This window comes from Homarus americanus, unplaced genomic scaffold, assembly GCF_018991925.1.
Source record: "Homarus americanus isolate GMGI-L3 unplaced genomic scaffold, GMGI_Hamer_2.0 scaffold30108, whole genome shotgun sequence".
Taxonomy (NCBI): Eukaryota; Metazoa; Arthropoda; class Malacostraca; order Decapoda; family Nephropidae; genus Homarus; species Homarus americanus.
The window spans coordinates 6,680,188-6,704,238 of NW_024748109.1; the positions used below are offsets into that span (position 1 = coordinate 6,680,188).

Below are 24,051 nucleotides of genomic sequence, written 5' to 3' on the forward strand. Positions count from 1 at the left end.
GACTTTACCAGCTTTAACCGAGACACTGTACCTTACTTTAACTGTTTACCAATTAATCCCAATAACGTAATTATCAAAAACAAATATGTTGATAGAAAATGGAGAAGAGGCGCAGCGATTGGGGAAACACTATAATCTCTGAGTAGCAACAGAGGCAGCAACAAGCCGCAACTCCTCGAGTAGCAACACCGTTATCAGTTCCACAGACTCAGGGTCGACCTATATCTCCGAGTATAAAACTGGACGTTGGATGTAACCGTTCACCATCGTCAACATGAAGGTCTTGGTGTTATGTGCTCTGGCGGTTGTCACCGCCGCTAGCTCGGGTTTCCAGAGTGACAGCCCCCCTGGTTAGTATCTTATACATTTCTTGTTTTAACTGTATAATGTTTACATACAAGAAATACAGTCCATTCTAGATACAGTGAGAAGCTAGTTGAAAATGTGAGAAGATAAGCAAATGTCTTGAAGATTAAACACACATTGGTATTATACTGTAGAATGTTGGTCGCAAGGCATTGTTATGAAATACGTTACACCTAACTCTAATATAAAATAAGGACAGATGAACGGAAACAGCAAATTACCGAAAATATCTTATTTCATCGACTACAGAATTTGTTTGCAATACAAAATTCGTCAATGTTGATGCAGATGATCAAAACGTTCCCTTATTTACAGGTAGCAGTAATCTCTCTCGTCTAATCAAAGTCTTAGTTTTTAATGAGCATCATATCATGACTCAGGACTTAACCAGTGTCAGAAAGTGGATCATCAGTAATAAATTAATCTCTAAAGTTTAAAAAATTAATTAACACTGAAAAATTATTGCCCTCAAACTTTTAATTTCTGCACAGTAGTTATTGAGGCATTAGGCAAGCACTCATACTAAGTTGGTTTCTATTGATTACATCGAATTTCATGAAAGTCACTACTGATCTGGCAAAAATTGAACTAATTGGGTAATATTGTAAAACTTGCCATTTATTCACACTACTTTAAGTTACCCTCAAAATATTGCTTCAACAAGGTGAGATGAGCAAATAATTTTATTCTCAACTAAGTAACGTAGATATAAGCAAATAATGAAATATTTACAAACGTATTCTAGTAAAAGCAATAACAGTGATGCAATATTCTTGTAGTCTTTGCCTTTTATTTGTTTTTATGTGTTTATTGCCTTTATTAAAGTAAATATATTTAGTTTCGAACAAAGAAATTATTTCATTATTTAAAACTGTAATTTACTGAGACGCCACCTGTAAGTTAATGAGTGGAAGTAAGGTGTGGGAAGCAACACATTTATGCATTAAAAAACTCGGCAATATATCTATTAAGTAAATCTAAAAACACATTTGGTTTATCTATTCCAAATGTAAACAATGAGCCCCTTGTATACAATATAGTGTAGTATAATAGTCACTAAGATATCTTAACCCCTCGAGAACGATGCCACTCCTCTGAATACATTAGTATATAACATTAAATCCTTATGTACGATGACAATCCCTTGAGCACGATGACTTAATCCCTTGAGTGTGAGACTTAATCACATTGATATGGGTTTAAGTCATCATATTAAAGTGTCGGCCAAGTATATTCCTGCTGGTGTGTTCGTTTTGCTATATAAGGTCATTTGTAATGTAATAGTACGCAGATAGTCAGCTTCCGAACCTCTCAAATATTTTCTTGTGCTTCAGCTTAGTTTCATGCTTTATATAATTATATTCTAGAGTCGCTCATATAGACTTACCTTAAACATTACAATAATAATTCTATACTATAACTTTATTCCGAAACAGCAACAGTAAAGTCAAATGAGTTTAATTTGATATAATTTGGAAACAGATTTTGCCAAGCATTGTCTGCATTATACACGCCCGATTATTATTAATAGTATTATTATTTTTATTATATATATATATAATATATATATATATATATATATATATATATATATATATATATATATATATATATATATATATATATATATATATATATATATATATATATATATATATATATATATATATATATATATATATATATATATATATATATATATATATATATATATATATACATATTCATAAAAAATCCCATTTCAATTGTTAGCTCACGAATATTTCCAATTTGGATGATACACATTATAATCTTTCTTATTTTAACTTGATTATAATATGAAGTATTTTCGACCATCGAAATCCAATTATATATAAATATACCATGAAAAAACTTTACTGTTCTATTTCTAAGGTTAACAGAGGGTTTGAGTTTAATAAACAAAAAGATTGTAATAATACATCGTCTACCCATACCCTGTGAACGGTGAAATACTGTATATAACTTTGTGACATTCTTTACTGGATGATTAAATTCAATGAAGTCGAATAAACGTGTAATGAGCACCTGGAAATGTGACTATTTTTATTAATATGTTGTTGTTGCTGTTGTAGTTTCAGAAGTGAATGTCGCACAAAAGCAGCACGACGTCAACTTTCTTCTGTTCAAGGTGTATGAGGTCCTTCGTGATGAGCACTTAAAGCATCTCGGTGAAACATTCGATCCTGAGGCTTCCTCATCTCATTACACTGATGATGGACACGCAGCTCATGCACTTATGAAAGAGCTCAAAGATGGCCGGCTTTTGGAGCAGAAACACTGGTTCTCACTCTTCAACACTCGGCAGAGGGAAGAAGCTCTTTTACTTTACGAGGTTCTGGAACACTCGGCAGACTGGAACACCTTCGTCGGCAATGCCGCTTATTTCAGAAACCACATGAATGAAGGAGAATTTGTTTACGCCATGTACACGGCTGTCATCCACTCTCATCTGACTGAGCATGTTGTGCTTCCCCCACTTTATGAAGTCACCCCACATTTGTTCACAAACAGTGAAGTAATCGAACAAGCCTATCATGCGAAGATGACCCAAACACGCAGTAAATTCAGGTCAGACTTTACAGGAAGCAAAAGGAACCCAGAGCAACACGTGGCTTACTTCGGTGAAGACATTGGCATGAACACACACCACGTTACTTGGCACATGGAATTCCCATTCTGGTGGCAAGATTCAGTAGAGGGCCATCATCTAGACCGTAAGGGTGAAAATTTCTTCTGGGTTCATCACCAACTTACCGTTCGCTTCGACGCCGAGCGTCTGTCCAACCACTTGCCTCCTGTGGAGGAACTTCACTGGAAAAAAACCATTAAAGAAGGCTTTGCTCCTCATGCATCCTACAAGTACGGTGGCGCCTTCCCTTCTCGCCCCGATAACACTGACTTCGATGATGTGGACGGTGTTGCACATGTTCGAGATATGGTCATTATTGAAGGTCGAATTCGTGATGCTATTGCTCATGGTTTCATCACTGCTAGAGATGGATCCATTGTCGACATCAGGGACAAACATGGTATTGATGTCCTAGGTGATGTCATTGAGTCTTCCATGTACAGTCCTAACAGCGAGTACTATGGCGCTCTCCACAATACAGCCCACGTGATGCTTGGGCGACAGGGAGATCCTCATGGTAAATATGACCTTCCTCCCGGAGTGCTGGAGCACTTTGAGACTGCCACTCGTGATCCAGCTTTCTTCAGACTACACAAATATATGGATAATATCTTCAGGGAACATAAAGACTCTCTTACTCCCTACACTAAGGAGGAACTCCAGTTCCCTGGTGTGAAGATTGATAATCTTGCCACCAGTGGGCTCCTGGAAACTTACTTTGAAGATTTCGAATACAGTCTCCTTAATGCTGTTGACGACACTGTTGAGATTGACGATGTAGAAATTTCTACTATTGTTCCTCGTTTGAATCACCACGACTTCACATTCAACATCGATGTAATCAACGAACATGAAGAAGATGTCCTGGCCACTGTTCGCATCTTCGCATGGCCAGTCAAGGATAGCAATGGGGTCGAATTTTCATTCACCGACGGCCGTTGGAATGCCATCGAAATGGACAAGTTCTGGGTAAAACGTAAGTATCTTCTCTCTTAAGTTTCCCCAAAAATGTTGATATAGATTAATTCGCCAGGAAAATATGTATAAGAATAGAAAACAAGAATTTGCAATTCCGTATCTTCATGTAGAAATGAAACCAGATACTATTAAGTAATATTCTATATAATTAATTATATATTTATTTTTCTACTCTACAGTTCATCCTCGCGAGAACCACATCGTCCGCAGATCTCGTGACTCGTCAGTGACTGTTCATGATGTACCCAGTTTCCAATACTTGATGGACAGGACTGAGGATGCTCTCACCGACCACACCGAGCTCGACCTTCACGACTTTGAGAGTGCACTTGGGCTGCCCAACAGATTCTTGCTTCCCAAGGGTAATTCAAAAGGTCTCGAGTTTACCCTGGTGGCGATTCTGACCAACGGCGAGGCCGACGCTGCTGTAGAAAACCTACATACAAACACCAAATTCAACCACTATGGTTACCGAGGAGTGTATCCCGACAACCAACCACATGGTTACCCACTGGATCGTCGTGTTGACGATGAACGCATCTTCACTCGCCTTCCCAACTTCAAACAAGTGAACGTCAAGGTCTTTAACCGTAGCTAACCATCTTTACCAGAACGTAATGTTATATCATTAAATTGTTTTATTCAACGAACAATGAGAAATTTTAGGTGATTACCAAATGTACGAGATGCTCTTACAATATGACGTCTTTTATGCCAAATAATTAAAGTCTTAACATCTGAATATTCCGTTATTTTCTCACTCATCACAAGCTCATGAAGATGTATCTAATTTACTGAGTTTCTTGTATTTTCATGATGAGGAGTTTGATCAGGATTGGGAGTCAAAGAAGCCTTGTCTGTATAACTTTTACCTTATAATGCAAGAATGGAATTAGAAATTTAGATCAGAGTCCCATATAATTTGTAAAAAACTACGAAAGTATGTCTGATCTATTTAAAAACTGAAAATCTAAGCTGAAAGATTAACATACTGAACTTAAAATAAGAATTTCAGAATAAATCAGAACAATCAGATGTGTGTTCCTCTTGATCATATTTCCTTTCCCTTCCTTTACCTCCTTCCACGGGCGGTTCTGTACTTCCTTTATGCAGTCCCACGGTCACCAGGAACCAAATGTACTTTACCAGTCACACACTAACAACCTTTACTGTATTTGCCACATCGCTTTTATGTCCAATGTTTCATATGCCTTGTCTATCATTAACGGCAATAAATGTTCCTTTTCTCCAGCTAACCGCATGCTTGGCTAGAGGAACAAGTCTTTCAACAATGGCTTTATATTTCACATTCCCGGATATACTTAACAAAACTTATTCCTCAACAGTATTATCAGTAACGCCTATTAAATTTCTCTTTGCACCGGGAACTAATCATGGGTCTCTACATGCATAAACTATCATATATACCCTTGTCCTCTCCAACACTTATATCTTACTACTTTAAAATTGTATCATGTTTCCATCACACATTCCGCCTTTTATTTCTAACCTTACCTCTACAGCCGGTCATACCTTTCCTCACTTACCGTTCTTCCTTCACTTAGCTTCACATTTTTCGTTTCTCTATATCCAAAATAGAAAAGTTCCCCATTTCTCTTTAATTTAATCGTTTTCAACAATATGTCAACTTTTAGTCTTATTGTAAAAGGCTATTTAAATTGTTGTTTCGGTTTTCATACCACATCAAACTCCTTCCAAAACAACTTCTTGCTCTTATTAAAACTAAGAGACAACTGTTCACTCCCATCATTCATCTGCTAATATACTTATTCTTCAGTCTTGTGTTTCCATGTATTTTGTTTTCTTTTGTCACTCTTTCTGGAAGCTGCCATCCATATCCGCTTCTCAATTACTAACACAACAAATCTCTAATACCACCTTTATTTACCTCAATGTTTGTTCCAAGACTCTCATATTCCTTAGTTTTAAGTTTTTTAATTGCTCTTCAACTTTTCCCACTTGACTCGTAGTTACATGTAATCATTTACTCTGAGGAATCCCTTTTTTTTTCAGTCAGATTAAATCTTTTTTAGTTCATCGGCGTTTTTTAGTTATAATCTTTCAATAACATGATTTCTTTTGGCCCAGAACATACCACTCATTGTTGTCTTCACAAACAACAAATGTGCCTTACACAACTCTTCTTAGTATGAACACGCCTTATGTCTATCATTATACAGTAAAAAAAATTTGTATTTCATTATCACGCCTGTATAAATATTTAACAAAACCTTTATTTCTAAGCCATATATTCCCTGCTGTTAGCCCTCTATGACCACAAAGTTCTATCAGTTTTTCTCCATTTCACTTCATTCCTGGAACTCCATATATACTGAGTCTCAACCCCTTTCGTTTAAAGCTCCGACCACGATAAACTGAAGCTTCCTGCTGCTAAGTTTTAACAGTGAGGAAATATGTGAATAATATTGATTATATTTGGAAATCTGAAAATTATCCTCATCTGCTTAAAGGACAAGAGCTTTAAGTCTTGTACATTACATATTATTGATGTTCTTGAGGTAAAAGATAAAATACAAAGGACAAATTTTCTCTGTATTGGCGTGGAGTAACTCTGGTATAGACAACTGGACACCCAGGAGCCTAAGGAAGTTTGCTTGAATTTAGAGTCCAGTCCATTTATAACGTTAGAGCATCATCGTGAAGGTGAATGTGGACATGTCTGTCTGTTGGAGACCATGTTGATACAGGACACATCACCCGCATACAAGAGGTCTTCAGTGTAAATGTATGTTGATCTTAAGAGCAAGTACTGTATCACTTATAGTGAAGACTTTAATGGTGTAACTGGAAAATATTGGATACACATAGGGGTAAGGGGTGACTCAGAAACTGCGGGAGAATGGGGAGGGGGGGGGGGTTCACTGAAATTACATAGCGGTGTACTTAAAGTGAGAAGAGTGCGCCCCATAGGGCTTACAGCCCGCTTGGGGCAGCTTGCCTACAACAGAGAGTATACTAATTCTTCGTTAAACAAGGAGACAGCGGAGCCAGCACTGAAACTTAACCACCTTCACTTCACCAGCTATAAAGCTAGATACCAATTAACAAATTGGTGAACTGGGAGTGCCCTGGAATTGAACCAGTGACCCTTAGGACAGCAGTCGGGCGCAGTATTTGCTTGGCCGCTGCACACTTACTGAAAGTGTAATTGATACTAGAATTACAAGGAAGCATTGGAAATGTAGGTCGATGCTCAGTTAAATCACACAGAAAATTTGGGGTGAACTGAAAAAAATGGGAGCCAGGGGTCTGAAAACGCCAATGAGCTGAGGGGTAATATAATACTGGTACTGTAAAGATGTAGAGTAAACATTGAAACAGGTAAACTGAAATTACAATTTGAGAAGCAAACAACAAATACTGTATGTAGTGATGCAGACATAATTATTTTCTTGGTGCCACTTTTAATATATAATTTTCCTAACATCAGAAGATTTTATTCATGGGTTAGTAAACTATCTAATAGCCTTAGTTTTTGCTATAAGAAAAATTAATTAACTTTTTTGTGTGGGTCATTGAAACTTAAAACTACTCTCCCCTATCTTTTCTGCCTTGCTTTATATATGTCTTAATTCCTATACAATATTTGTTTCTTGAAATTATCTTAAGTTGAAAATAATATATATATATATGTATGTATATATATATATATATATATATATATATATATATATATATATATATATATATATATATATATATATATATATATATATATATATATATATATATATATATATATATATATATATAACTTGAAAATAAGTAATGATAGCTGGTCATTGTAGCCGGAAGCCATTTGTCATCTCTATTAATGCAAGATACGTGAAGTAATTTTCAGTTATAATTTGGCCATTAAAATGCATTTTTGGTCAAGATAATATATAGAAAAACTTATAATAACTAGTAGACATCAACACAAGTGAAGACAATGATCCTTTTCTCAGACATTAGTGAATTTTCCAAGCTTTCCCCACATCAACATGTCAAAAAGGCTGACAGTAATTTAAGGTCATTGACTTTGGTCCTTGTCATATATAGTCATAGTTTTGTTTTCCAAAACAATACCAGGGCCCTTATAGTTACACACACACACACACTCACATACACTCTCTCTCTCTCTCTCTCTCTCTCTCTCTCTCTCTCTCTCTCTCTCTCTCTCTGTGTGTGTGTATACAGTATATTCATTATAAGTGTCGACTTGAACTTTTTAAGAGAGAAAAATATTGTTTTCAAAGGTTAGTTGTGTCAGTACATCCAAACCTTAGAGCACTGTCAGTTACGTGTACGTGGAGAAGAAATTATATGTGTAGGAAGAGTGTCTTGGTGCGAGGGATAAAGGTGGGCAGGCCCCTCGTATATGTGTCGTTGAGAAGAGTGCACTGATCTATAAATTGTTGAAATGCAAATAAAGCATCTGGATTCAAACCGACTTGGGAATTTGATTCGAATTTCACCGGAATATTGCCAATTTGAATACAGCAGAACACGGGAGGGGGAGGGTGGGAGCAGGGTGTTGAAGGAGGGCAGGAAAGAGAGGGTAGGAGGTAGTGAGTGGGAGGGTGGGAGCAGGGTGTTGAAGGAGGGCAGGAAAGGGAGGGTAGGAGGTAGTGAGTGGGAGGGTGGGAGCAGGGTGTTGAAGGAGGGCAGGAAAGAGAGGGTAGGAGGTAGGGAGGGGTGGGAGTGTTGAAGGAGGCAGGAAAGGGAGGGTAGGGAGGTAGGAGTGGTGGGAGCAGGGTGTTGAAGGAGGGCAGGAAAGGGAGGGTAGGAGGTAGTGAGGGAGGGTGGGAGCAGGGTGTTGAAGGAGGGCAGGAAAGAGAGGGTAGGAGGTGGAGGGGAGGTGGGGAGCAGGGTGTTGAAGGAGGGCAGGAAAGGGAGGGTAGGAGGTAGTGAGTGGGAGGGTGGGAGCAGGGTGTTGAAGGAGGGCAGGAAAGGGAGGGTAGGAGGTAGTGAGTGGGAGGATGGGAGCAGGGTGTTGAAGGAGGGTAGGAGGTAGTGAGTGGGAGGGTGGGAGCAGGTGTTGAAGGAGGGCAGGAAAGGGAGGGTAGGAGGTAGTGAGTGGGAGGGTGGGAGCAGGGTGTTGAAGGAGGGCAGGAAAGGGAGGGTAGGAGGTAGTGAGGGGAGGTGGGAGCAGGGTGTTGAAGGAGGGCAGGAAAGAGGGGTAGGAGGTAGTGAGTGGGAGGGTGGGAGCAGGGTGTTGAAGGAGGGCAGGAAAGGGAGGGTAGGGGTAGGGGCAGGAAAGGGAGGGTGGGAGGCAGGGTGTTGAAGGAGGGCAGGAAAGAGGGTAGGAGGTAGTGAGTGGGAGGGTGGGAGCAGGGTGTTGAAGGAGGGCAGGAAAGAGAGGGTAGGGAGGTAGTGAGTGGGAGGGTGGGAGCAGGGTGTTGAAGGAGGGCAGGAAAGGGAGGGTAGGAGGTAGTGAGTGGGAGGGTGGGAGCAGGGTGTTGAAGGAGGGCAGGAAAGAGAGGGTAGGAGGTAGTGAGTGGGAGGGTGGGAGCAGGGTGTTGAAGGAGGGCAGGAAAGGGAGGGTAGGAGGTAGTGAGTGGATTTTGTCGAAAAGTTTTAAGAAAAATCAGGACTCTCCCTCCTGCAGAAGTTTAAATTTAAGAACATAATTTTATACGAAGTTTGACACTGTCTTAGTAAAGGGAAATGTAGTTTGTTTATCTTAGATAGTTTAGTCTAGGTACAAAAATGGGTTGATTTGAAGACTCATAAGAGATGGTCCTGGAAAAAATATGTGGAAAGTACAGATAAAGCTACATCGTTGAAGACAAGTGAGGGCTAAGAAGCGCCTAACGTGTGGTAAATAGTTTGTGTATATGTTTGATAAATACAGAACATGGTAAGGTCACTGTTTACCCAGTATGAAAATGATTCAATCCATCGCGTCTACGGGTTGATGACGGTGATCCTCTATACCCTAAATATTTTCAAGATGTTTCTATTAGTCCTTTCGGTATTCTTTGCTCCTATGTAGTGGCACCAATCTAACGTCCCATTGGATCTACTACTTTCATTTCTACACGATATTATCTGTAAAATTTTATCTTCTCACCTTATTTTCCCTCGACCGCAATTTTCTGTTTATTTATTCTCATTGATAAGTCTTTTGTTCGTGCTTCTTAATTTAATATATTATCAGTATTACCATCTTAATCATTCTCCTACAGCACCACATTTCGATGAACTCTAACCTCCCTTTAGTGTCTTTTATATACTCAACTTCAACCATTTCCTATTTCTTTATTTTTTAAGACAATATTTTTCAGTCTGTTTTCAATCCTTTATCACATCTTTGGGAAGTTGTTTATAAATACCAGATCTTTTGACCAACGTTCTTCATTAATTTTTTCTTTAAAATTTCAATTATGAAACGATGAGATGTAATTTCATTCACTTTTTCTTCTATAAGTTTTTCCACTCAATATTTTTTTTAATTCAATCCATTGCAGTTCAATTGCTTGGTTTTCAAACAATTCCACCCAAAAAAAAATGGATACCTGTACCTGGATTTCCTCAAGATGCTTGTGCATATTGGGTAGATTCAAGATTGTGTGTCATTGTATTAACAGACAATAATAAAAGGTGTAGATATTTTATTTCTAAGAGAGTCCAAACTATTCAAGAGTTGATTAATTCTTTTCAGTGGCCTCATTGCCAGGACACAGGGAACCCAACTGATCTGGGAACTCGAAGTGTAAGCTATAAGAACTTCATTAAGAATAATTGTGGCGGTATGTTCAATAAAATGTCATTACCATGTTGATTAATGACGGGATATATAAGAAATTAGACATTCAATGAAGAGGTTGATAGTTATTCAAGCAACCGAATACAACAAATATACCCCAGTTGGAGAAAGTATAAGGGATGAAATATGTGTCCCTCAATTGTCCCCTCACCTCCACGTAACAAAGTATGTGAATGACTCAATACAATAACTCAGTGGAGTTGCAGTTAATATTATTTATAAGATATATGCATAACCACTTCTTATCACGGTATGCGGAGGTTTTAGTTCCGGTGATAAACATTGACGATGGTCTTCTTGAAGTTAGGAAGGCTGTGGAAGATGCGTTCATCATCAACACGACGATCCAGGGGGTATCCGTGTGGTCGTTTGTCGGGATACACTCCTCCATAGCCGTAGTGGTTGAATTTGGTGTTTGTATGTAAATTATCTACAGCTGCGTCAGCCTCGCCATCGGTCACAACCACCACCAGGTCAAATTCCATACCGTTCTGTTGACCCTTGGGGAGCAAAAACCTGCTGGGCAGCCCAAGTGCACTCTCGTACTCATGAAGGTCCAGCTCGCTGCCTGAGGAGAGCGCTTCGTCAGCCTTCTGCATCAGTGACTGGAAACTGGGCACATCAGGAACAGTCAAAGACGACTCGGTGGACAGACGAATGATGTGATTCAAACCAGGGTTCACTGTTAAAAAAAAATATATAAAAATTTTACCAACGCATTACATCATTTGTTTTGTATTGCGTAGATGATCTGGTTAAAAGAATTAGTAACTTATATGTCATATCCATTGAAAAAAGAATATTCTTTGTCTTCATTAATACAGGAAAAACAATGTAGTTTCTGTACACGTGAAAATTATACAATGACAAAACTTACATTTGTTCCAGAACTTGTCCAATTCAATAGCGTTCCAGCGACCCTCATTAAAGGAGAATTCGATTCCATTGTTGTCACGGTGTGGCCAAGCAAAAATACGGACAGTAGCCAAGACTTCTGCATCATTGTTGTTAAGGACGTTAATATTGTATGCGAAATCCCTGTGGTTCAAACGTGATACAATAGTAGCAATATCTACATCATTAATTTCAATTGTGTCATCCACAGCATTTAACAAGCTGTATTCAAAATCCTCGAAGAACGTTTCCAGTGTCCTGTCAATAGCGACGTCCTCAATAGATACACCAGTTAACTCCAACTCTTCCTTAGTATAGGGTGTAAGACTATCCTTATGTGCCTTGAAGATGTTGTCCATGTATTTGTGTAACCTGAAGAAGGTTGGGTCACGAGTGGCAGTTTCAAAGTGTTCCAGTACTCCAGGAGGCAAGTCAAATTTTCCATGTGGATCTCCCTGGCGCCCAAGCATTATGTGAGCCATGTTGTGCAGAGCCCCGTAGTACTGAGGGTTAGGACTGTACATAGACGATTCGATAACATCACCCAAAATATCTACACCACGTTCATTGTTGATGTCAATGATGGAACCATCCCTGGCAGTGACATACCCATGAGCAATAGCATCGATAATACGGCTCTCAGTAATGAGCATATCACGAACACGGGCAACACCGTCCACGTCCTCAAACAAGATGTCGTCAGGTCGAGAAGGGAAGTATCCACCATACTTGTAGGTTGAATGAGGAGCAAAACCTTCTTTGATGGGTTTGTCCCAATGAAGTTCATCCACGACATCCAAGTAGTTGGACAGACGCTCGGCATCGAAGCGGACGGTAAGTTGGTGATGAACCCAGAAGAAGTTTTCACCCTTACGTTCCAGATGATGGCCCTCATGTGAGTCGTCCCACCAGAATGGGAATTCCATGTGCCAGGTAACGTGGTGTGTGTTCATGCCAACGTCTTCACCAAAGTAAGCTACACGTTGTTCACGGTTCTTTTTGCTACCAGTGAATTCTGATTTAAATTTACTAGGTGTTTGGGTCATCTTGGCATGATAGGCTTGCTGGATTACTTCGCCATTTGTAAACATGTGTGGGGTGACTTCGTAAAGTGGAGGGAGCACAACGTGTTCAGCCAGGGGAGAGTGGATAATAGAGGTGTACATGGCGTAGACAAATTCTCCTTCATTCACGCGGTCTCGGAAATAAGCAGCATTGCTGATGAAGGTTTGCCAGTCATTGCAGTGTTCCAGGACATGGAAAACCATAAGAGCTTCTTCACGTTGTCTTGTGTTAAAGAGAGAGAACCAATGCTTCTGCTCCAATAGGTTACCAGCCTTCAACTCTCCCAGAAGCTTATGGACAGCATCTCCCCCATCAGAGTAGTGGGATGTATCAGCTTCTGGGTCAAAGGTGGCCCCAAGATTCTTCAGGTTATCATCACGAAGAACTTCATATACCTTAAAGAGCAGATAGTTTACGTCGTGTTGTTTTTGTGCTGCAGAAACACCTGGAAAAAAAATGCATTAATAAAAGAAATGAGGCGTAACTTGGTGTCGAATTGATTGCATTTCTTAGGTTCAACAGACCATAGGAATATTTTAGTTTATTATATAATGAAAGAATGCATTTGTTCTTGTTTAGCTTTATCACAAAACCTAATGTTTTTTTACTCATGTATTTTTTACTATGAAACCTGAATGAATATGTGTTAAATGTTAATTGGTCGACGAATAGAGGTAAAGAAAAGGAGGAAACGAACACAATCACTCTGCCTGTCTGAATAACTAGGCTTTAAAATTATACTACTTAATATTTTAATACTTAAAATAGAGAATTATTTAAAGGTATATGTACAGTACTTAGCCATACTTTTCACGACATCCTGGGGGGAAGGGGGGGGGCGCAGAAGTCTGTACAGTAAACAGTTACACTCGGCTGAGGAAACCCCGTCGGTGTTGCCAAGACGTTATTCTGCATTGTAATCTCTCCCAACTTATATACTTTCCTTCCTCACCCCCCCCCCCCCACAGAAAGACACCTACCCCGACACACCCCTCCCCTCTCCCTCCCACTCACAAGTGAATGCTTCGAATTCACACTTCAGAGATCGGGGTTCACACCTCAGGTAGAGAGAAGATTGGCAATGTTAAGTGGTAAACGTAGGAATGGAGCCAACTGTACACGACTAAGATAACAAGTCAATAATGTACTCACTAGGTGGAGCGTCGTTCTGGAAACCCCAGTTTGGAGAGGCGGCAGCAGCAGCAGCTACAAGAGCACACAACACCAGGACCTTCATGATGATGATGGTGAGCTGCTGACTGTCGCGCCAGGCTTTATACCCAGAGACTCTCACTCGGTTGGTAACACTCATGGTGCCTACGTGGTCATATTCTTCTCGGCAATCGATATTTACACTTAGGCCTATAACGCCAAATCGTGAGATTGCTTGAGATTTTCCGTTTGATAGTTACTGGGCGTTATAAGACTACCAAGATTCAGCTAAGCCTGAACCTCTCCCCATCCCTCCCAGGATCCGACAGATAACAGCATTAGCCTAAAAGTCATCAACGGAGGAATTGATTTATATATATATATATATAAACATCTTGACACCTATTAGCTAACTAACGTTTCTATTATCGCAGTAACTGTCATTAGAACAATCTACAGAGAAAGTAACAACAATGTGTAGACAAACGAAACCCAAATGTGTACTAAATATTGAAACAGCAGTCGATTATAAAAACACCAAATTCAACGACGTTATTTCTATCATAACCAGAGAGAAGTTGAACTGCCGAGTTAATTGCAGTTATGATAGCAACAATCAAGGTTAATTAAATGTAAGGGTATGACGTGTCTTCCGCTCTACACAGGCAGGAGTTCCACCATCTCCTTATTTCTGGGCACTAGTGTTCGTGTTGTGAATTTTTCCCCAGGGAATTACAGACAGTCCTCTACAGCTTATTCTTCAAGTATGGTGCCTGTGGTGATGCATACATTGGAAAGACTTTAGAGGAATTTTATATGTGGGTTATACAAACAGTTACCATAAAGGAAAGTTTGTAAGAACAGAGAAAACATCACAATATTCTTCTCTATTCTCTGGTTGTTTACCTCTTAACGCCTTAGTTTCTCAATTATCAGCCGAGAATTAATATCTGATCACAATATCGAGTATATTTCTAAATTCACCTGAAGATATTATTTTTGGGGGCCTTCCTGATATTAGTTATATTTATTATTTATGTACCTACTTGACACTCTACGTTCAGTCATCATAAACATATCTTCACCCTTGGCTTATAGACCTCATTCTAGGCTTATAAATATGCTAAATCAAAACACCAGTCTATCATCACTAAAGATCTCCCCTGTCAGTTACAACCCTTCTCGTGTCTTACCATGTTGCATTTTTAAGTCTCGATTAATTATTTCTGAATACGTTTAGCTATCTATTTCTCTTTTCAGTTTTCCATTAACTTTCCCCCTAGATTAGATTTAGATATTCAGATTCCTTCTCTATCTCATCAAAATATCCCCATTCATCCCCTACACTCGATTCGTGATATAATCTTGGAGGCAACAGATGCTAGCTCGTCTCTGGCTCCATCGCTGTGCTAAATACTCTTTTTCTCGGGTCATTAATTTTATTTTATAGTTTCTTTCAACTATTCTACTTCTCTGTCAATTAGTCACAAATATGTTTATGTATCAAAGGCTGTACTATTAGCCTAGTTGCCATGTTGCCATACATAAACAGGAAAAGCTATAGACATTAATAAAAGGTAGACCATCGCTTGCTAACCTTTCCTTGCTGTAACTTTAGTGTTAGAGTGAGCGTTGATTAGTGCTCCTGCAGTGGCGTCTGTTGGTGTCCCTGGTTCTGTTATCTTGTTCAATTTAGCAAGCTTCATGTCTGAGAGTAAAAGACACCACCTGCCACCTTTATCAAACAACTGAAAACAATATTGGGGTAAAGAGTAAAAAGAATATTAACTTGAATAGAAACTGTATATGGGAAGAAATATAGGCAGAACACACGGGGCAATAATAGAATATAAGTACTGGTAAGTTAAATGTTCTGCTCTGGGACTTGGGGAGGGGAGCGGTGTTACTGTATATTATGAGTACAAAAATAATATAGAATAAAAGACATTTACCAAAGCATTTTATCTTTATTAGTCGAAGATTCTAATTCCTTACCTGGAATATCTCTCGGACAAATAGAAAAAAGAACACCCACTGAATCCACTCCCTCACGTACTCTGCTGCATTACCTTGAGACGGGATAGGTGTGGGGACGGTGTACAGTGCATGATTGTCCTTAGTGTTTACTGCCTCATTTGTCACAGTCACAAGGTATTGCCTTTACTGTTGCTGAATCTTGTATATTATCCTGTGATGTGCCTCGTCTCCAGATCTCTCGTAATAGTTAACCTCTACACGTTTGTGCAGTTAACGAGAAGGAAACAGCCTCTGTGACGGTGGAGATTAGTTTAATCGCTTTACATCTTCGGTCTACTCAGAGGAAGACCCGGGCCTTACAGTGTAGTCCCTTCGAGATCTGTAACCATTGAGCCATTACCCAGGCTTAGAGGACTGGTCTCGGGGATGATCTCGTAATGATGAGTTGAAAAACTTAGGGAATATCGAAGAAAAAGGTGGATCACAAAATACGTAATGACATGTTTTCACTTATGATAAAACGCCATTGACGTCTCAAATCAAACATGATATTTAATTATATGCGAATTAATTTCCATTTAGCTGCAGCAATAAAAACAAAAAATCACGAAGTTGTCCTTATTTGGCAAAAACGTTAGTTGTTTTTTATATATCATCAGTCCATATAGTACACGGACTTCCCTATACAAATAATAGTTGGCACGGGCAATCCCCGATAGAGGTTCTTCGTTGCTTAAAAATAAGAGGAATGAACAGGCTTTGTGGGAAATAAAACAAAGCCTACGATTGCTGCTGTTGTCCTTGTTGCGTGGTGGTAGCTCCCCCTGCTCACACGCAGAGGCCCAGGGTTCGATTCCCGAATAGTGAGGTATTGTTTGTATAATATATTTTTGTCCCAGCAGTAATGATGCTCTCATGTTTCTCAGTTATTTTTTGCTCTTCTGCCGTAAAGATACTTCACTCGAGTTCACAGCGCGACGACCATCTCATTAACATGCTGACGACAACGCTCCCTCATTGTTTTGTTTTATATGAAGCACACAAACAGCGCTCAACCTTAGGTACCTCCTTGGAGACTTGGGAGGATAAACAAATGATGGCAGGTATCCTCACACATTGTAAAGGAGTAGAGAAGAGAAGTATATAAAAAAGTATTTAAGGTAACAGTCAACAAGTGTTTACCGAGGTGGAGAATAAGTAACAAGAGACGACTTCTCAGAGACAGAGAATACAAGGAACATGAAAAGAAAACAGGATTTTTTTTTATGTATGAAGGAGAAAATTTACAAAAAAAAACAGGCTTGATGATCTTAAAAATTACATTTCATAAATTATTTCTATATTGTTGATACCAAACTCATAAGTAATGTCAACACTTGTGAAGCTTCTATTGATAGTCCAAAAAAACACATTACTAAATAGGAAAAAAAAAACACGGAAAATAGTACTGTACTCCTGTTAAAAACACTCTTTTTAAACAGCATCTGTAAGAAGTAGCGACTCGGCTGGCATCCTAAATCGGACATACTGCCTTGGCATATATAGTTACAAATGAAGAACAAATGTCAGAGAGGATCGTCTGGTAGAGTTGTGTGTCTACCACCCAACTTTTCTCACTGTATTTTTTGTTTCTCTCTCAGCTATATTTAGGAGGTACTCTGGGTGGAGGAAGGGGGTGTGTTTATGTGGTAACGGGAGAGCACTGAAGACGGCGATATGGTCGGCATACTGATGAGCAGTTCCTTGGTCGTGGGGTAAAGAATGTTGGAAGACAAACCAGACCAATAAAGAAAGGAGAACAACTAATGGACTCTCAGTTTTAAAGAATATATGTAATATTTTCATTCTTGAGTTCCCAAATAAAAAAAAAAAACATAAGGGAATATTCACAGAAATTATGATAGACCAAACATTAATATAAATACGATTGTTACTTTGAATACCACATGATATATTAATTCTGTTTTGGCATCAGTAGATATATGTTTCGAATCCACTGTGCAATAAAGTGACTCCCAATACTTAATGGATCACTCTAGAGAAGCCGGACCCAAACCACCACCACCGTTGCTTCACCACATTTCCTCCTTTGATATCCTATTTTTCCTTTGTCTTCACCTTGATGATGATCTTAGGGGTGAATGGAGAGCCAATTTGATCTTATTGGTTCGCTTATGTAGTTGTGTGTACGTGGCCCAAGTGGTTATTTCATTACTTTCGTTTCCCTTCAATTTTTAGTGAGTTAAGTATGGTGTATGTGTATGTTTATCTCCTCAATAGTCGTTCAGTAATAACGTAATACTACTAAACCTAAATATTTTTGATAATATAACTGTACCTCTTAACCCACCATGGCGAGGACGTATACCATGGGTAACTTTCTTCTCAAACATCAACTCCAACGACGCATTGCTCGACACATCTACTTGACGTAATAAATTGCAGTAACATTGATGACGCTCTGTTTTACACCAGTACTAAGTAACGACCAGACTGTCGAGGAACGATGCGCTTATACTGTACTTGATATTTGTAAGTTTACATAGAATCGCGAGGACAAACTAGATTAGGATTTTAGTAAGACTGAAGGTTGGACCATCATGAGTTTATTTTTATTTTATATTATTTTTTGCCTTTCAAGACATAATTTATGATCTGCCTTACATACTACAGAACCGTGTATACATGTGTAATGAAGGGGGCTATGAGAGTCGTGCTGGTCACACAGATTACATTTGGTGAGACCAGGAACATATGTTTTTTGTTAAGCTCTCTGTAAGTCCCCTCCTCCCCCCCTTCGTCTTATCAACTTTCTTCGTCTATCCAATTCTTAAAAGTTTTATTTGTGATTCACGTTCCTCCTGTCTTATGAATTTTTCCTCACATTCTATTTTTTTTTTTTCACATTCCACTTTTCTTTGGGGGGTTCTATTTCATATTCTACCCTGCCCCTGTTTTGAGTTTCCTTAAATCCCATTTGATTTTGTCCATTGGTTTTTTTTTTTAACCTTTGAAGTCTTAGCCTCACTAAACTCGTTACTGGGACGTGATCTGACCCACATTCTGCCCCTGGATAGGTCTTGGTTCGGGTTATTGAATTTCTGAATCTGTCCTATATTAACTTATAACCAAATTGATTCCTGATAATGTTATTTACATTGTCCTGTGAGGATATCATATATAAAGATGTCTTCTTGGGAGTTATTTAAACCGTGTATTTGCTATTATAATTTTACTTTCCTTACAAAAGTCAATTAATGTTCCCCCTTCTTTAATATCTCTCACCGAGACCATGTACGGAAGGCAATGACCCAACAGGAACGGCCGAAAGTTGTTTATATTGTCTGCCCCTGGTTGTTCAAGGGCAAGAGATGAAGTTAATGAGAAGAGATGCCCCTAACCTCTCCTCACCAGAAAACTACTTAACAGGGAGTAGAAAAGGTTGAGAATGAGGTATGGGGGATAGAGGTCGCTCCTACCCCCCTCTGGTAAAGGACCAACCCAACACCCTCATGGAACATTACGTCTTCTTTATTAAGTTTTTACCCTTTACTCTATTATCTCCCCATTTTCTTCACCCCCTCCTTCTTTGTCTTCCTTCTCCTCCCTTTTCACATTCTCTTTCTTTACCTCCTACTTCTCCTTCGTTCCTTCTCCCCGAACCTCCTCCCCATCCGTCTTCTTCCTCTTCCTCCTCTTTCTTTTTCTTCCCCCTCTTTCTTCTTCTCCTTCTCCCCTTCTCCTTCTCTTTCTTTTCCTCCCCCTCCTCACATTTCCTCCTCCTTCTACCTCCCCTCTCCTTCTTCCTCCTCCTACTCCTCCCTTCTCCCTCCTCCCCTACATAATGTAAGTGGACTTGGTATTGTGTCCTAGTTATTGTGGCTACACTAGGTATTGCGGCTATACTATACCAGGTAATGTGGCTATTCTATATATTGTGGCTATACTAGATATTACGGCTCTCCTGGGCATTACCAAGGAAACTCATGTTACACTATTCTACACTATATATGAAGCCTTAAGAAATTTTCAGAAATATACTCACTGAACACTCTGAATCCTCGGCTTACTGACTATACAGAGAGATTAATAAATTAGCCCTTAAAATGAACCACAACCTGACGTAACCTTTTACATTCAAGATAAGATCGGAGAAAACGGGGTGACTAGTGCATCTCTTTTTGTTTTTATTTGGATGAACTGAACTTTACTGAGAAGTATACTTGGTTGTATTTCTTGTTAAAACTATAATCATTTGGTTACTGAATATGTTTAATGTTTATTGTGTATTGTAGGCCCCTAGAGCACTTCAAAACAGAAGAACAAATATTCAGAGGCTCTTGCGCTTCAATTCTTTCCCTTCAAGATTTATTCGACAATAAGTTTCAAAGAGAGAGAGGTTTAAAATGGCCACTCTATATAGTCACTGCTTCATCAATCATTTTTTTGTTATACTATTGCAAAAATTCTGAAGAAACTCACATTTTATGACTGTTTGAGGCAAGAGTTGAAATTGGAAAATATAAGAATCTCAACAGTTTTGACTGATGAATCACAATTGATGGCTGGGTCATATTCCCAGCTGTCGACTTCAGCAGGAAATTTTTGTATTTCTCATTATTTATTTTATTTACTTTTAGTCTTCTACAAGTAATCCAGCTGTGTCATACCACGTTATAATTAGAGAGATCTGGTGAAGTATGTGAGGAGCAAGTATCCAAAGGCGTCCATAGAAATGTATAAACTATTGTGTTATGAGTTAAATTTTTTGTCTTCACTGATATGTAGCTATTGATGCCAGAAAGAGAAGAAGGGTAATCCAAGGTTGACTGCAGGTCGGAAGTGAATAATTCAGGTGGATGAAGAAACTCGTATATTACCTCACCAGAGAAGAGCTGCACCTTTATCAGTGGCGGGGATGATGAGCCACTCTGTATGTACAGAATTGTTGAGCCACGATATGTTGTGTTGTCGTAGCTACAACCAGACAATTTCCTCTTGCAATGTTGCAGTTCAGGATATGTTTTGATGGTGCGGTTGAAAGCCAGACTATTATAAAAAAAAGTTAAAAAAATTAAAATGACAAGGTCAGTTTAACCACACCATTGTAGTGCCCACAATTTAATCATGTTGCGCTACCTCACTGTCACCTGTTCATAATCGCTGAGTATTACTAAATATCCCCCTAAATCACTCTCTCTCCGCACGAGTAGAGAACAGTCGTGTACTCTGCTCTTTCAACATCTACTGACGGTCTACAAAATACTACAAAGTGTGATACCAAAAAAGAAAACCCAACTGACCCGGCCTCACTGCCCACCACTGTAGTGACCCAGGCGTTGTCGGCCACCAAATTCAAAGTATAAATCTCTTGTTGTTAGCCTCTGTAGGTAACGCTTTTAGCAGAAATGTTATAGAATTAACTTTAGTTTCTGCCTGTGTTTTTTTCCGTCACCGTAATGTGTTTTGTGTGTGTGTGTGTGTGTGTGTGTGTGTGTGTGTGTGTGTGTGTGTGTTTACTGCATACACTAACTGGGAAACCAACATTTCCCTGGTTTGTCTTTGGGTGGCAACTATCATCTGCTCTATGGTTAACAACACGATCACTTCTAGGTGGGGGGGTCGTCCAAGTTATTACTTCTGTAAAATTGTCTTGGAAACCACTATTAAATAAATAATAATGAGCTATATACTAAAATTTTATCTAAATCCTCAGTATTAAAAGAAAATCCGTCATCTCTACCACAGATCATTCGAATCTACGTACTTTTCTGCCGACTATATGGAATGCATTAATTTGCTTATATACAGAATAGGGCAAAAACTCCTTGAACTGTCATGGAACTTATTATAATATATAAGGACTCAGTGCTGTAGCTTAGAAACGTTGCCAGTGAATTAAATATAAACTTTAATGATAAATTATCCAAATCATCCCCACACGTGATATTATTCGGCTAGTTACTGAATACATGTGATCATATGAAATAGGTACCGGGTTGTTGCTAATACTACTTAATTAATGCGGTGTGGCCCCGGCTTTGATACCTTAATTAACACATGTGATGATTTCATTTAAAGCTGACCTCGTTATAGGTAGAGGAAGGAAAATCTGTTTGCAAATAATAGGAAATTCAGGAAGCTTTTCACTCGGATTGTATTAAATTTGTAAACAACCTACATGGATAATTTTATTTAGAAACGAGATTAAATACTCACAAGATTCGTTGATTGATTGATTTGTTTTAATACATTTAAGTTTTTCATCGTCAGAGTAAAGACCTTATGAGCTCCATCTTAAACCCAAAGTATAAAGACCTTTATACTTTGGGTTCAACTGAGTGCAATTTACGCCATTCATGGTACAGTCAGGACCGCCCTCACTTCCCAATCTGAGAGGTATAGAGTCGAATCCTGCGAGGGAAAGTGGTGTTAGTTCCTAAAAATTTTTATTATGTTTTTCCATTAATACCAGATAGATGACACAGCTTTAGGAAACAGATGCAGGCTGAACTAAGCTAGGGCCTCCATTAAGACTGGAATGTGTGTTGGTAGACCCATACGAAGAACGAGGAGCATTGACAGAGACTCATCTATATGGAAACACGAGTACAGTACAGTATGTCATGTTCGGAAAAAGGATATAAAGTTTCTTGGCTGCAGGTGGAAATGGTTTATTTCATCCTGATGTATAATGAATGTGTATAATGTAGGATAAAAAGATGTTAGAGATATCCATGTGGTAGGAGAAAATGTTTATGTGATGAATGTGTGTCTATGAATGTTAATGGGAATATGTATATTCGTTTGCATATATACACTTGGTTGTATATATTATTGAATGTTTTATATTCTCAACCATTCTATGTCATCCTAAGAACACATTCAAAGTACTATTATAATCTTCAATAATATGTAGCGAAGTATATAAGAGATTTTAGATGGGGGAGAATTTTTCAATATTTTCAGCCAGAAGTTGCAAATAACCTGAAAAGCTGGAGTGATGAAAAGCGTCAATAAAGACTCCTGAAAGGTTAAAAGCCGCAGATGGTTGGTGACGTTGAGTGAGAAAGCCGATTAGTTTTTGAAGTAATCTTTTTTGGGTGGGCTGATAAAATGTTGTTTCTAATCGATCTACAAATTAAAGAAAAGGGCATATTGATCTATAGGGTGTTGTGATATTTTAAGTCATATTGTCATTACCTTTAATAGGGTGGTAGACAGCTGGCTGACAGTAGGACAGTAAATATGATAAAGAAGAAATAATATCACATAAATTCACGGTAAGTTTATAAAAGACAATCAATACATTTCCATTAGTTCTCTTTAAGGGGAATCTTTGTGTTTTAATTCTTTCCCTACAAGATTTAATCGACAATAACTTTCAAAGAGAGAGGTTTAAAATGGCCGCCGGTAACTATCGTTTCTTCACATATTTATTTTGTATACCATTCATTATACTCAGTGATCATCGATCTTAATATCAACAAGCCAGGTACCGTGCACAGTGACCTACAGTATTCGTGTATCATTAGTCTGTGCTTGTCAGTTCACGAATCCTTCACCAAGAACGTGTAATTACTTTGAACGCAGGAAAAAATTTTTGATGAAGTTTAGAGTAAATAAATTCTATTAACCAATATTTCAGTTTTTGGCATTAATTCAACCTGATTTTCTTAGATGGATAGTTACTGTACTCGCCTCTGTGTTGTTGTATGTGGTGATAGTACACTCTAACATAACCTATTCTAACCTCCTGAGTTCCGTTTCTTTATTGTCTGTATTCCTCTACTAATGCCGCTCCCTCCTAGATATATATGATATAAACTGCGGTATTGCTCACCATTCACTAAACTTTGACTTCATTTTTTTATTCTAGACTTGGAGTTCCGACTACACCAGTTCCTGCAGTCAAACAAAGGTATGGTCTTTTCCTCCATACGTACCTTGCAGTCATCACACTAATCCTCTTCAGTCAGATTATTAGGTAGTGTAACTGCACAGTCATTATCAAGAATATAGTCACATCAACTGCTATTTCTTTGAATTTTTTACAAGTTCAATATATTTGGCAACATCCAATGAGCTAAAATTTGAACATTTTATTTGGTTAGCTTAACAATCTAATTCTTTTTACTTAATTTAAGTTTCTAATTCTATTTTTCTAAACTGAAGC

General features: G+C 38.6%; 2 protein-coding genes across 2 annotated transcripts; one reads left to right on the top strand and one right to left on the bottom strand.

Moving 5' to 3' along the window:
• Positions 1-239: 239 nt before the first annotated feature.
• Positions 240-4,736, top strand: LOC121880036 (hemocyanin C chain-like). Its single transcript, XM_042387027.1, has 3 exons — positions 240-350; positions 2,460-3,992; positions 4,174-4,736. The coding sequence occupies exons 1-3, from the start codon at positions 275-277 to the stop codon at positions 4,590-4,592; spliced, it is 2,028 nt and encodes a 675-aa protein (XP_042242961.1). The 5' UTR covers positions 240-274; the 3' UTR covers positions 4,593-4,736.
• A 5,879-nt stretch (positions 4,737-10,615) lies between these two features.
• LOC121880137 (hemocyanin C chain-like) lies at positions 10,616-13,992 on the bottom strand. Its single transcript, XM_042387197.1, has 3 exons — positions 13,899-13,992; positions 11,665-13,191; positions 10,616-11,469 (listed from the first exon to the last, which is right to left on the bottom strand). Exons 1-3 carry the CDS (start codon positions 13,981-13,983, stop codon positions 11,051-11,053), a joined length of 2,031 nt encoding a protein of 676 aa, XP_042243131.1. The 5' UTR covers positions 13,984-13,992; the 3' UTR covers positions 10,616-11,050.
• Between the last annotated feature and the right edge of the window lie 10,059 nt (positions 13,993-24,051).

Excerpts from the sequence above, each read along its gene's own strand:
- LOC121880036 (XM_042387027.1), top strand. The coding sequence starts at position 275 with ATGAAGGTCTTGGTGTTATGTGCTCTGGCGGTTGTCACCGCCGCTAGC. Across the intron at positions 351-2,459 it reads CCAGAGTGACAGCCCCCCTG|TTTCAGAAGTGAATGTCGCA; the intron begins GTTAGTATCTTA and ends TTGCTGTTGTAG. Across the intron at positions 3,993-4,173 it reads GGACAAGTTCTGGGTAAAAC|TTCATCCTCGCGAGAACCAC; the intron begins GTAAGTATCTTC and ends TCTACTCTACAG.
- LOC121880137 (XM_042387197.1), bottom strand. The coding sequence starts at position 13,983 with ATGAAGGTCCTGGTGTTGTGTGCTCTTGTAGCTGCTGCTGCTGCCGCC. Across the intron at positions 13,192-13,898 it reads CCAGAACGACGCTCCACCTA|GTGTTTCTGCAGCACAAAAA; the intron begins GTGAGTACATTA and ends TTTTTTTTCCAG. Across the intron at positions 11,470-11,664 it reads GGACAAGTTCTGGAACAAAT|TGAACCCTGGTTTGAATCAC; the intron begins GTAAGTTTTGTC and ends TTTTTTTAACAG.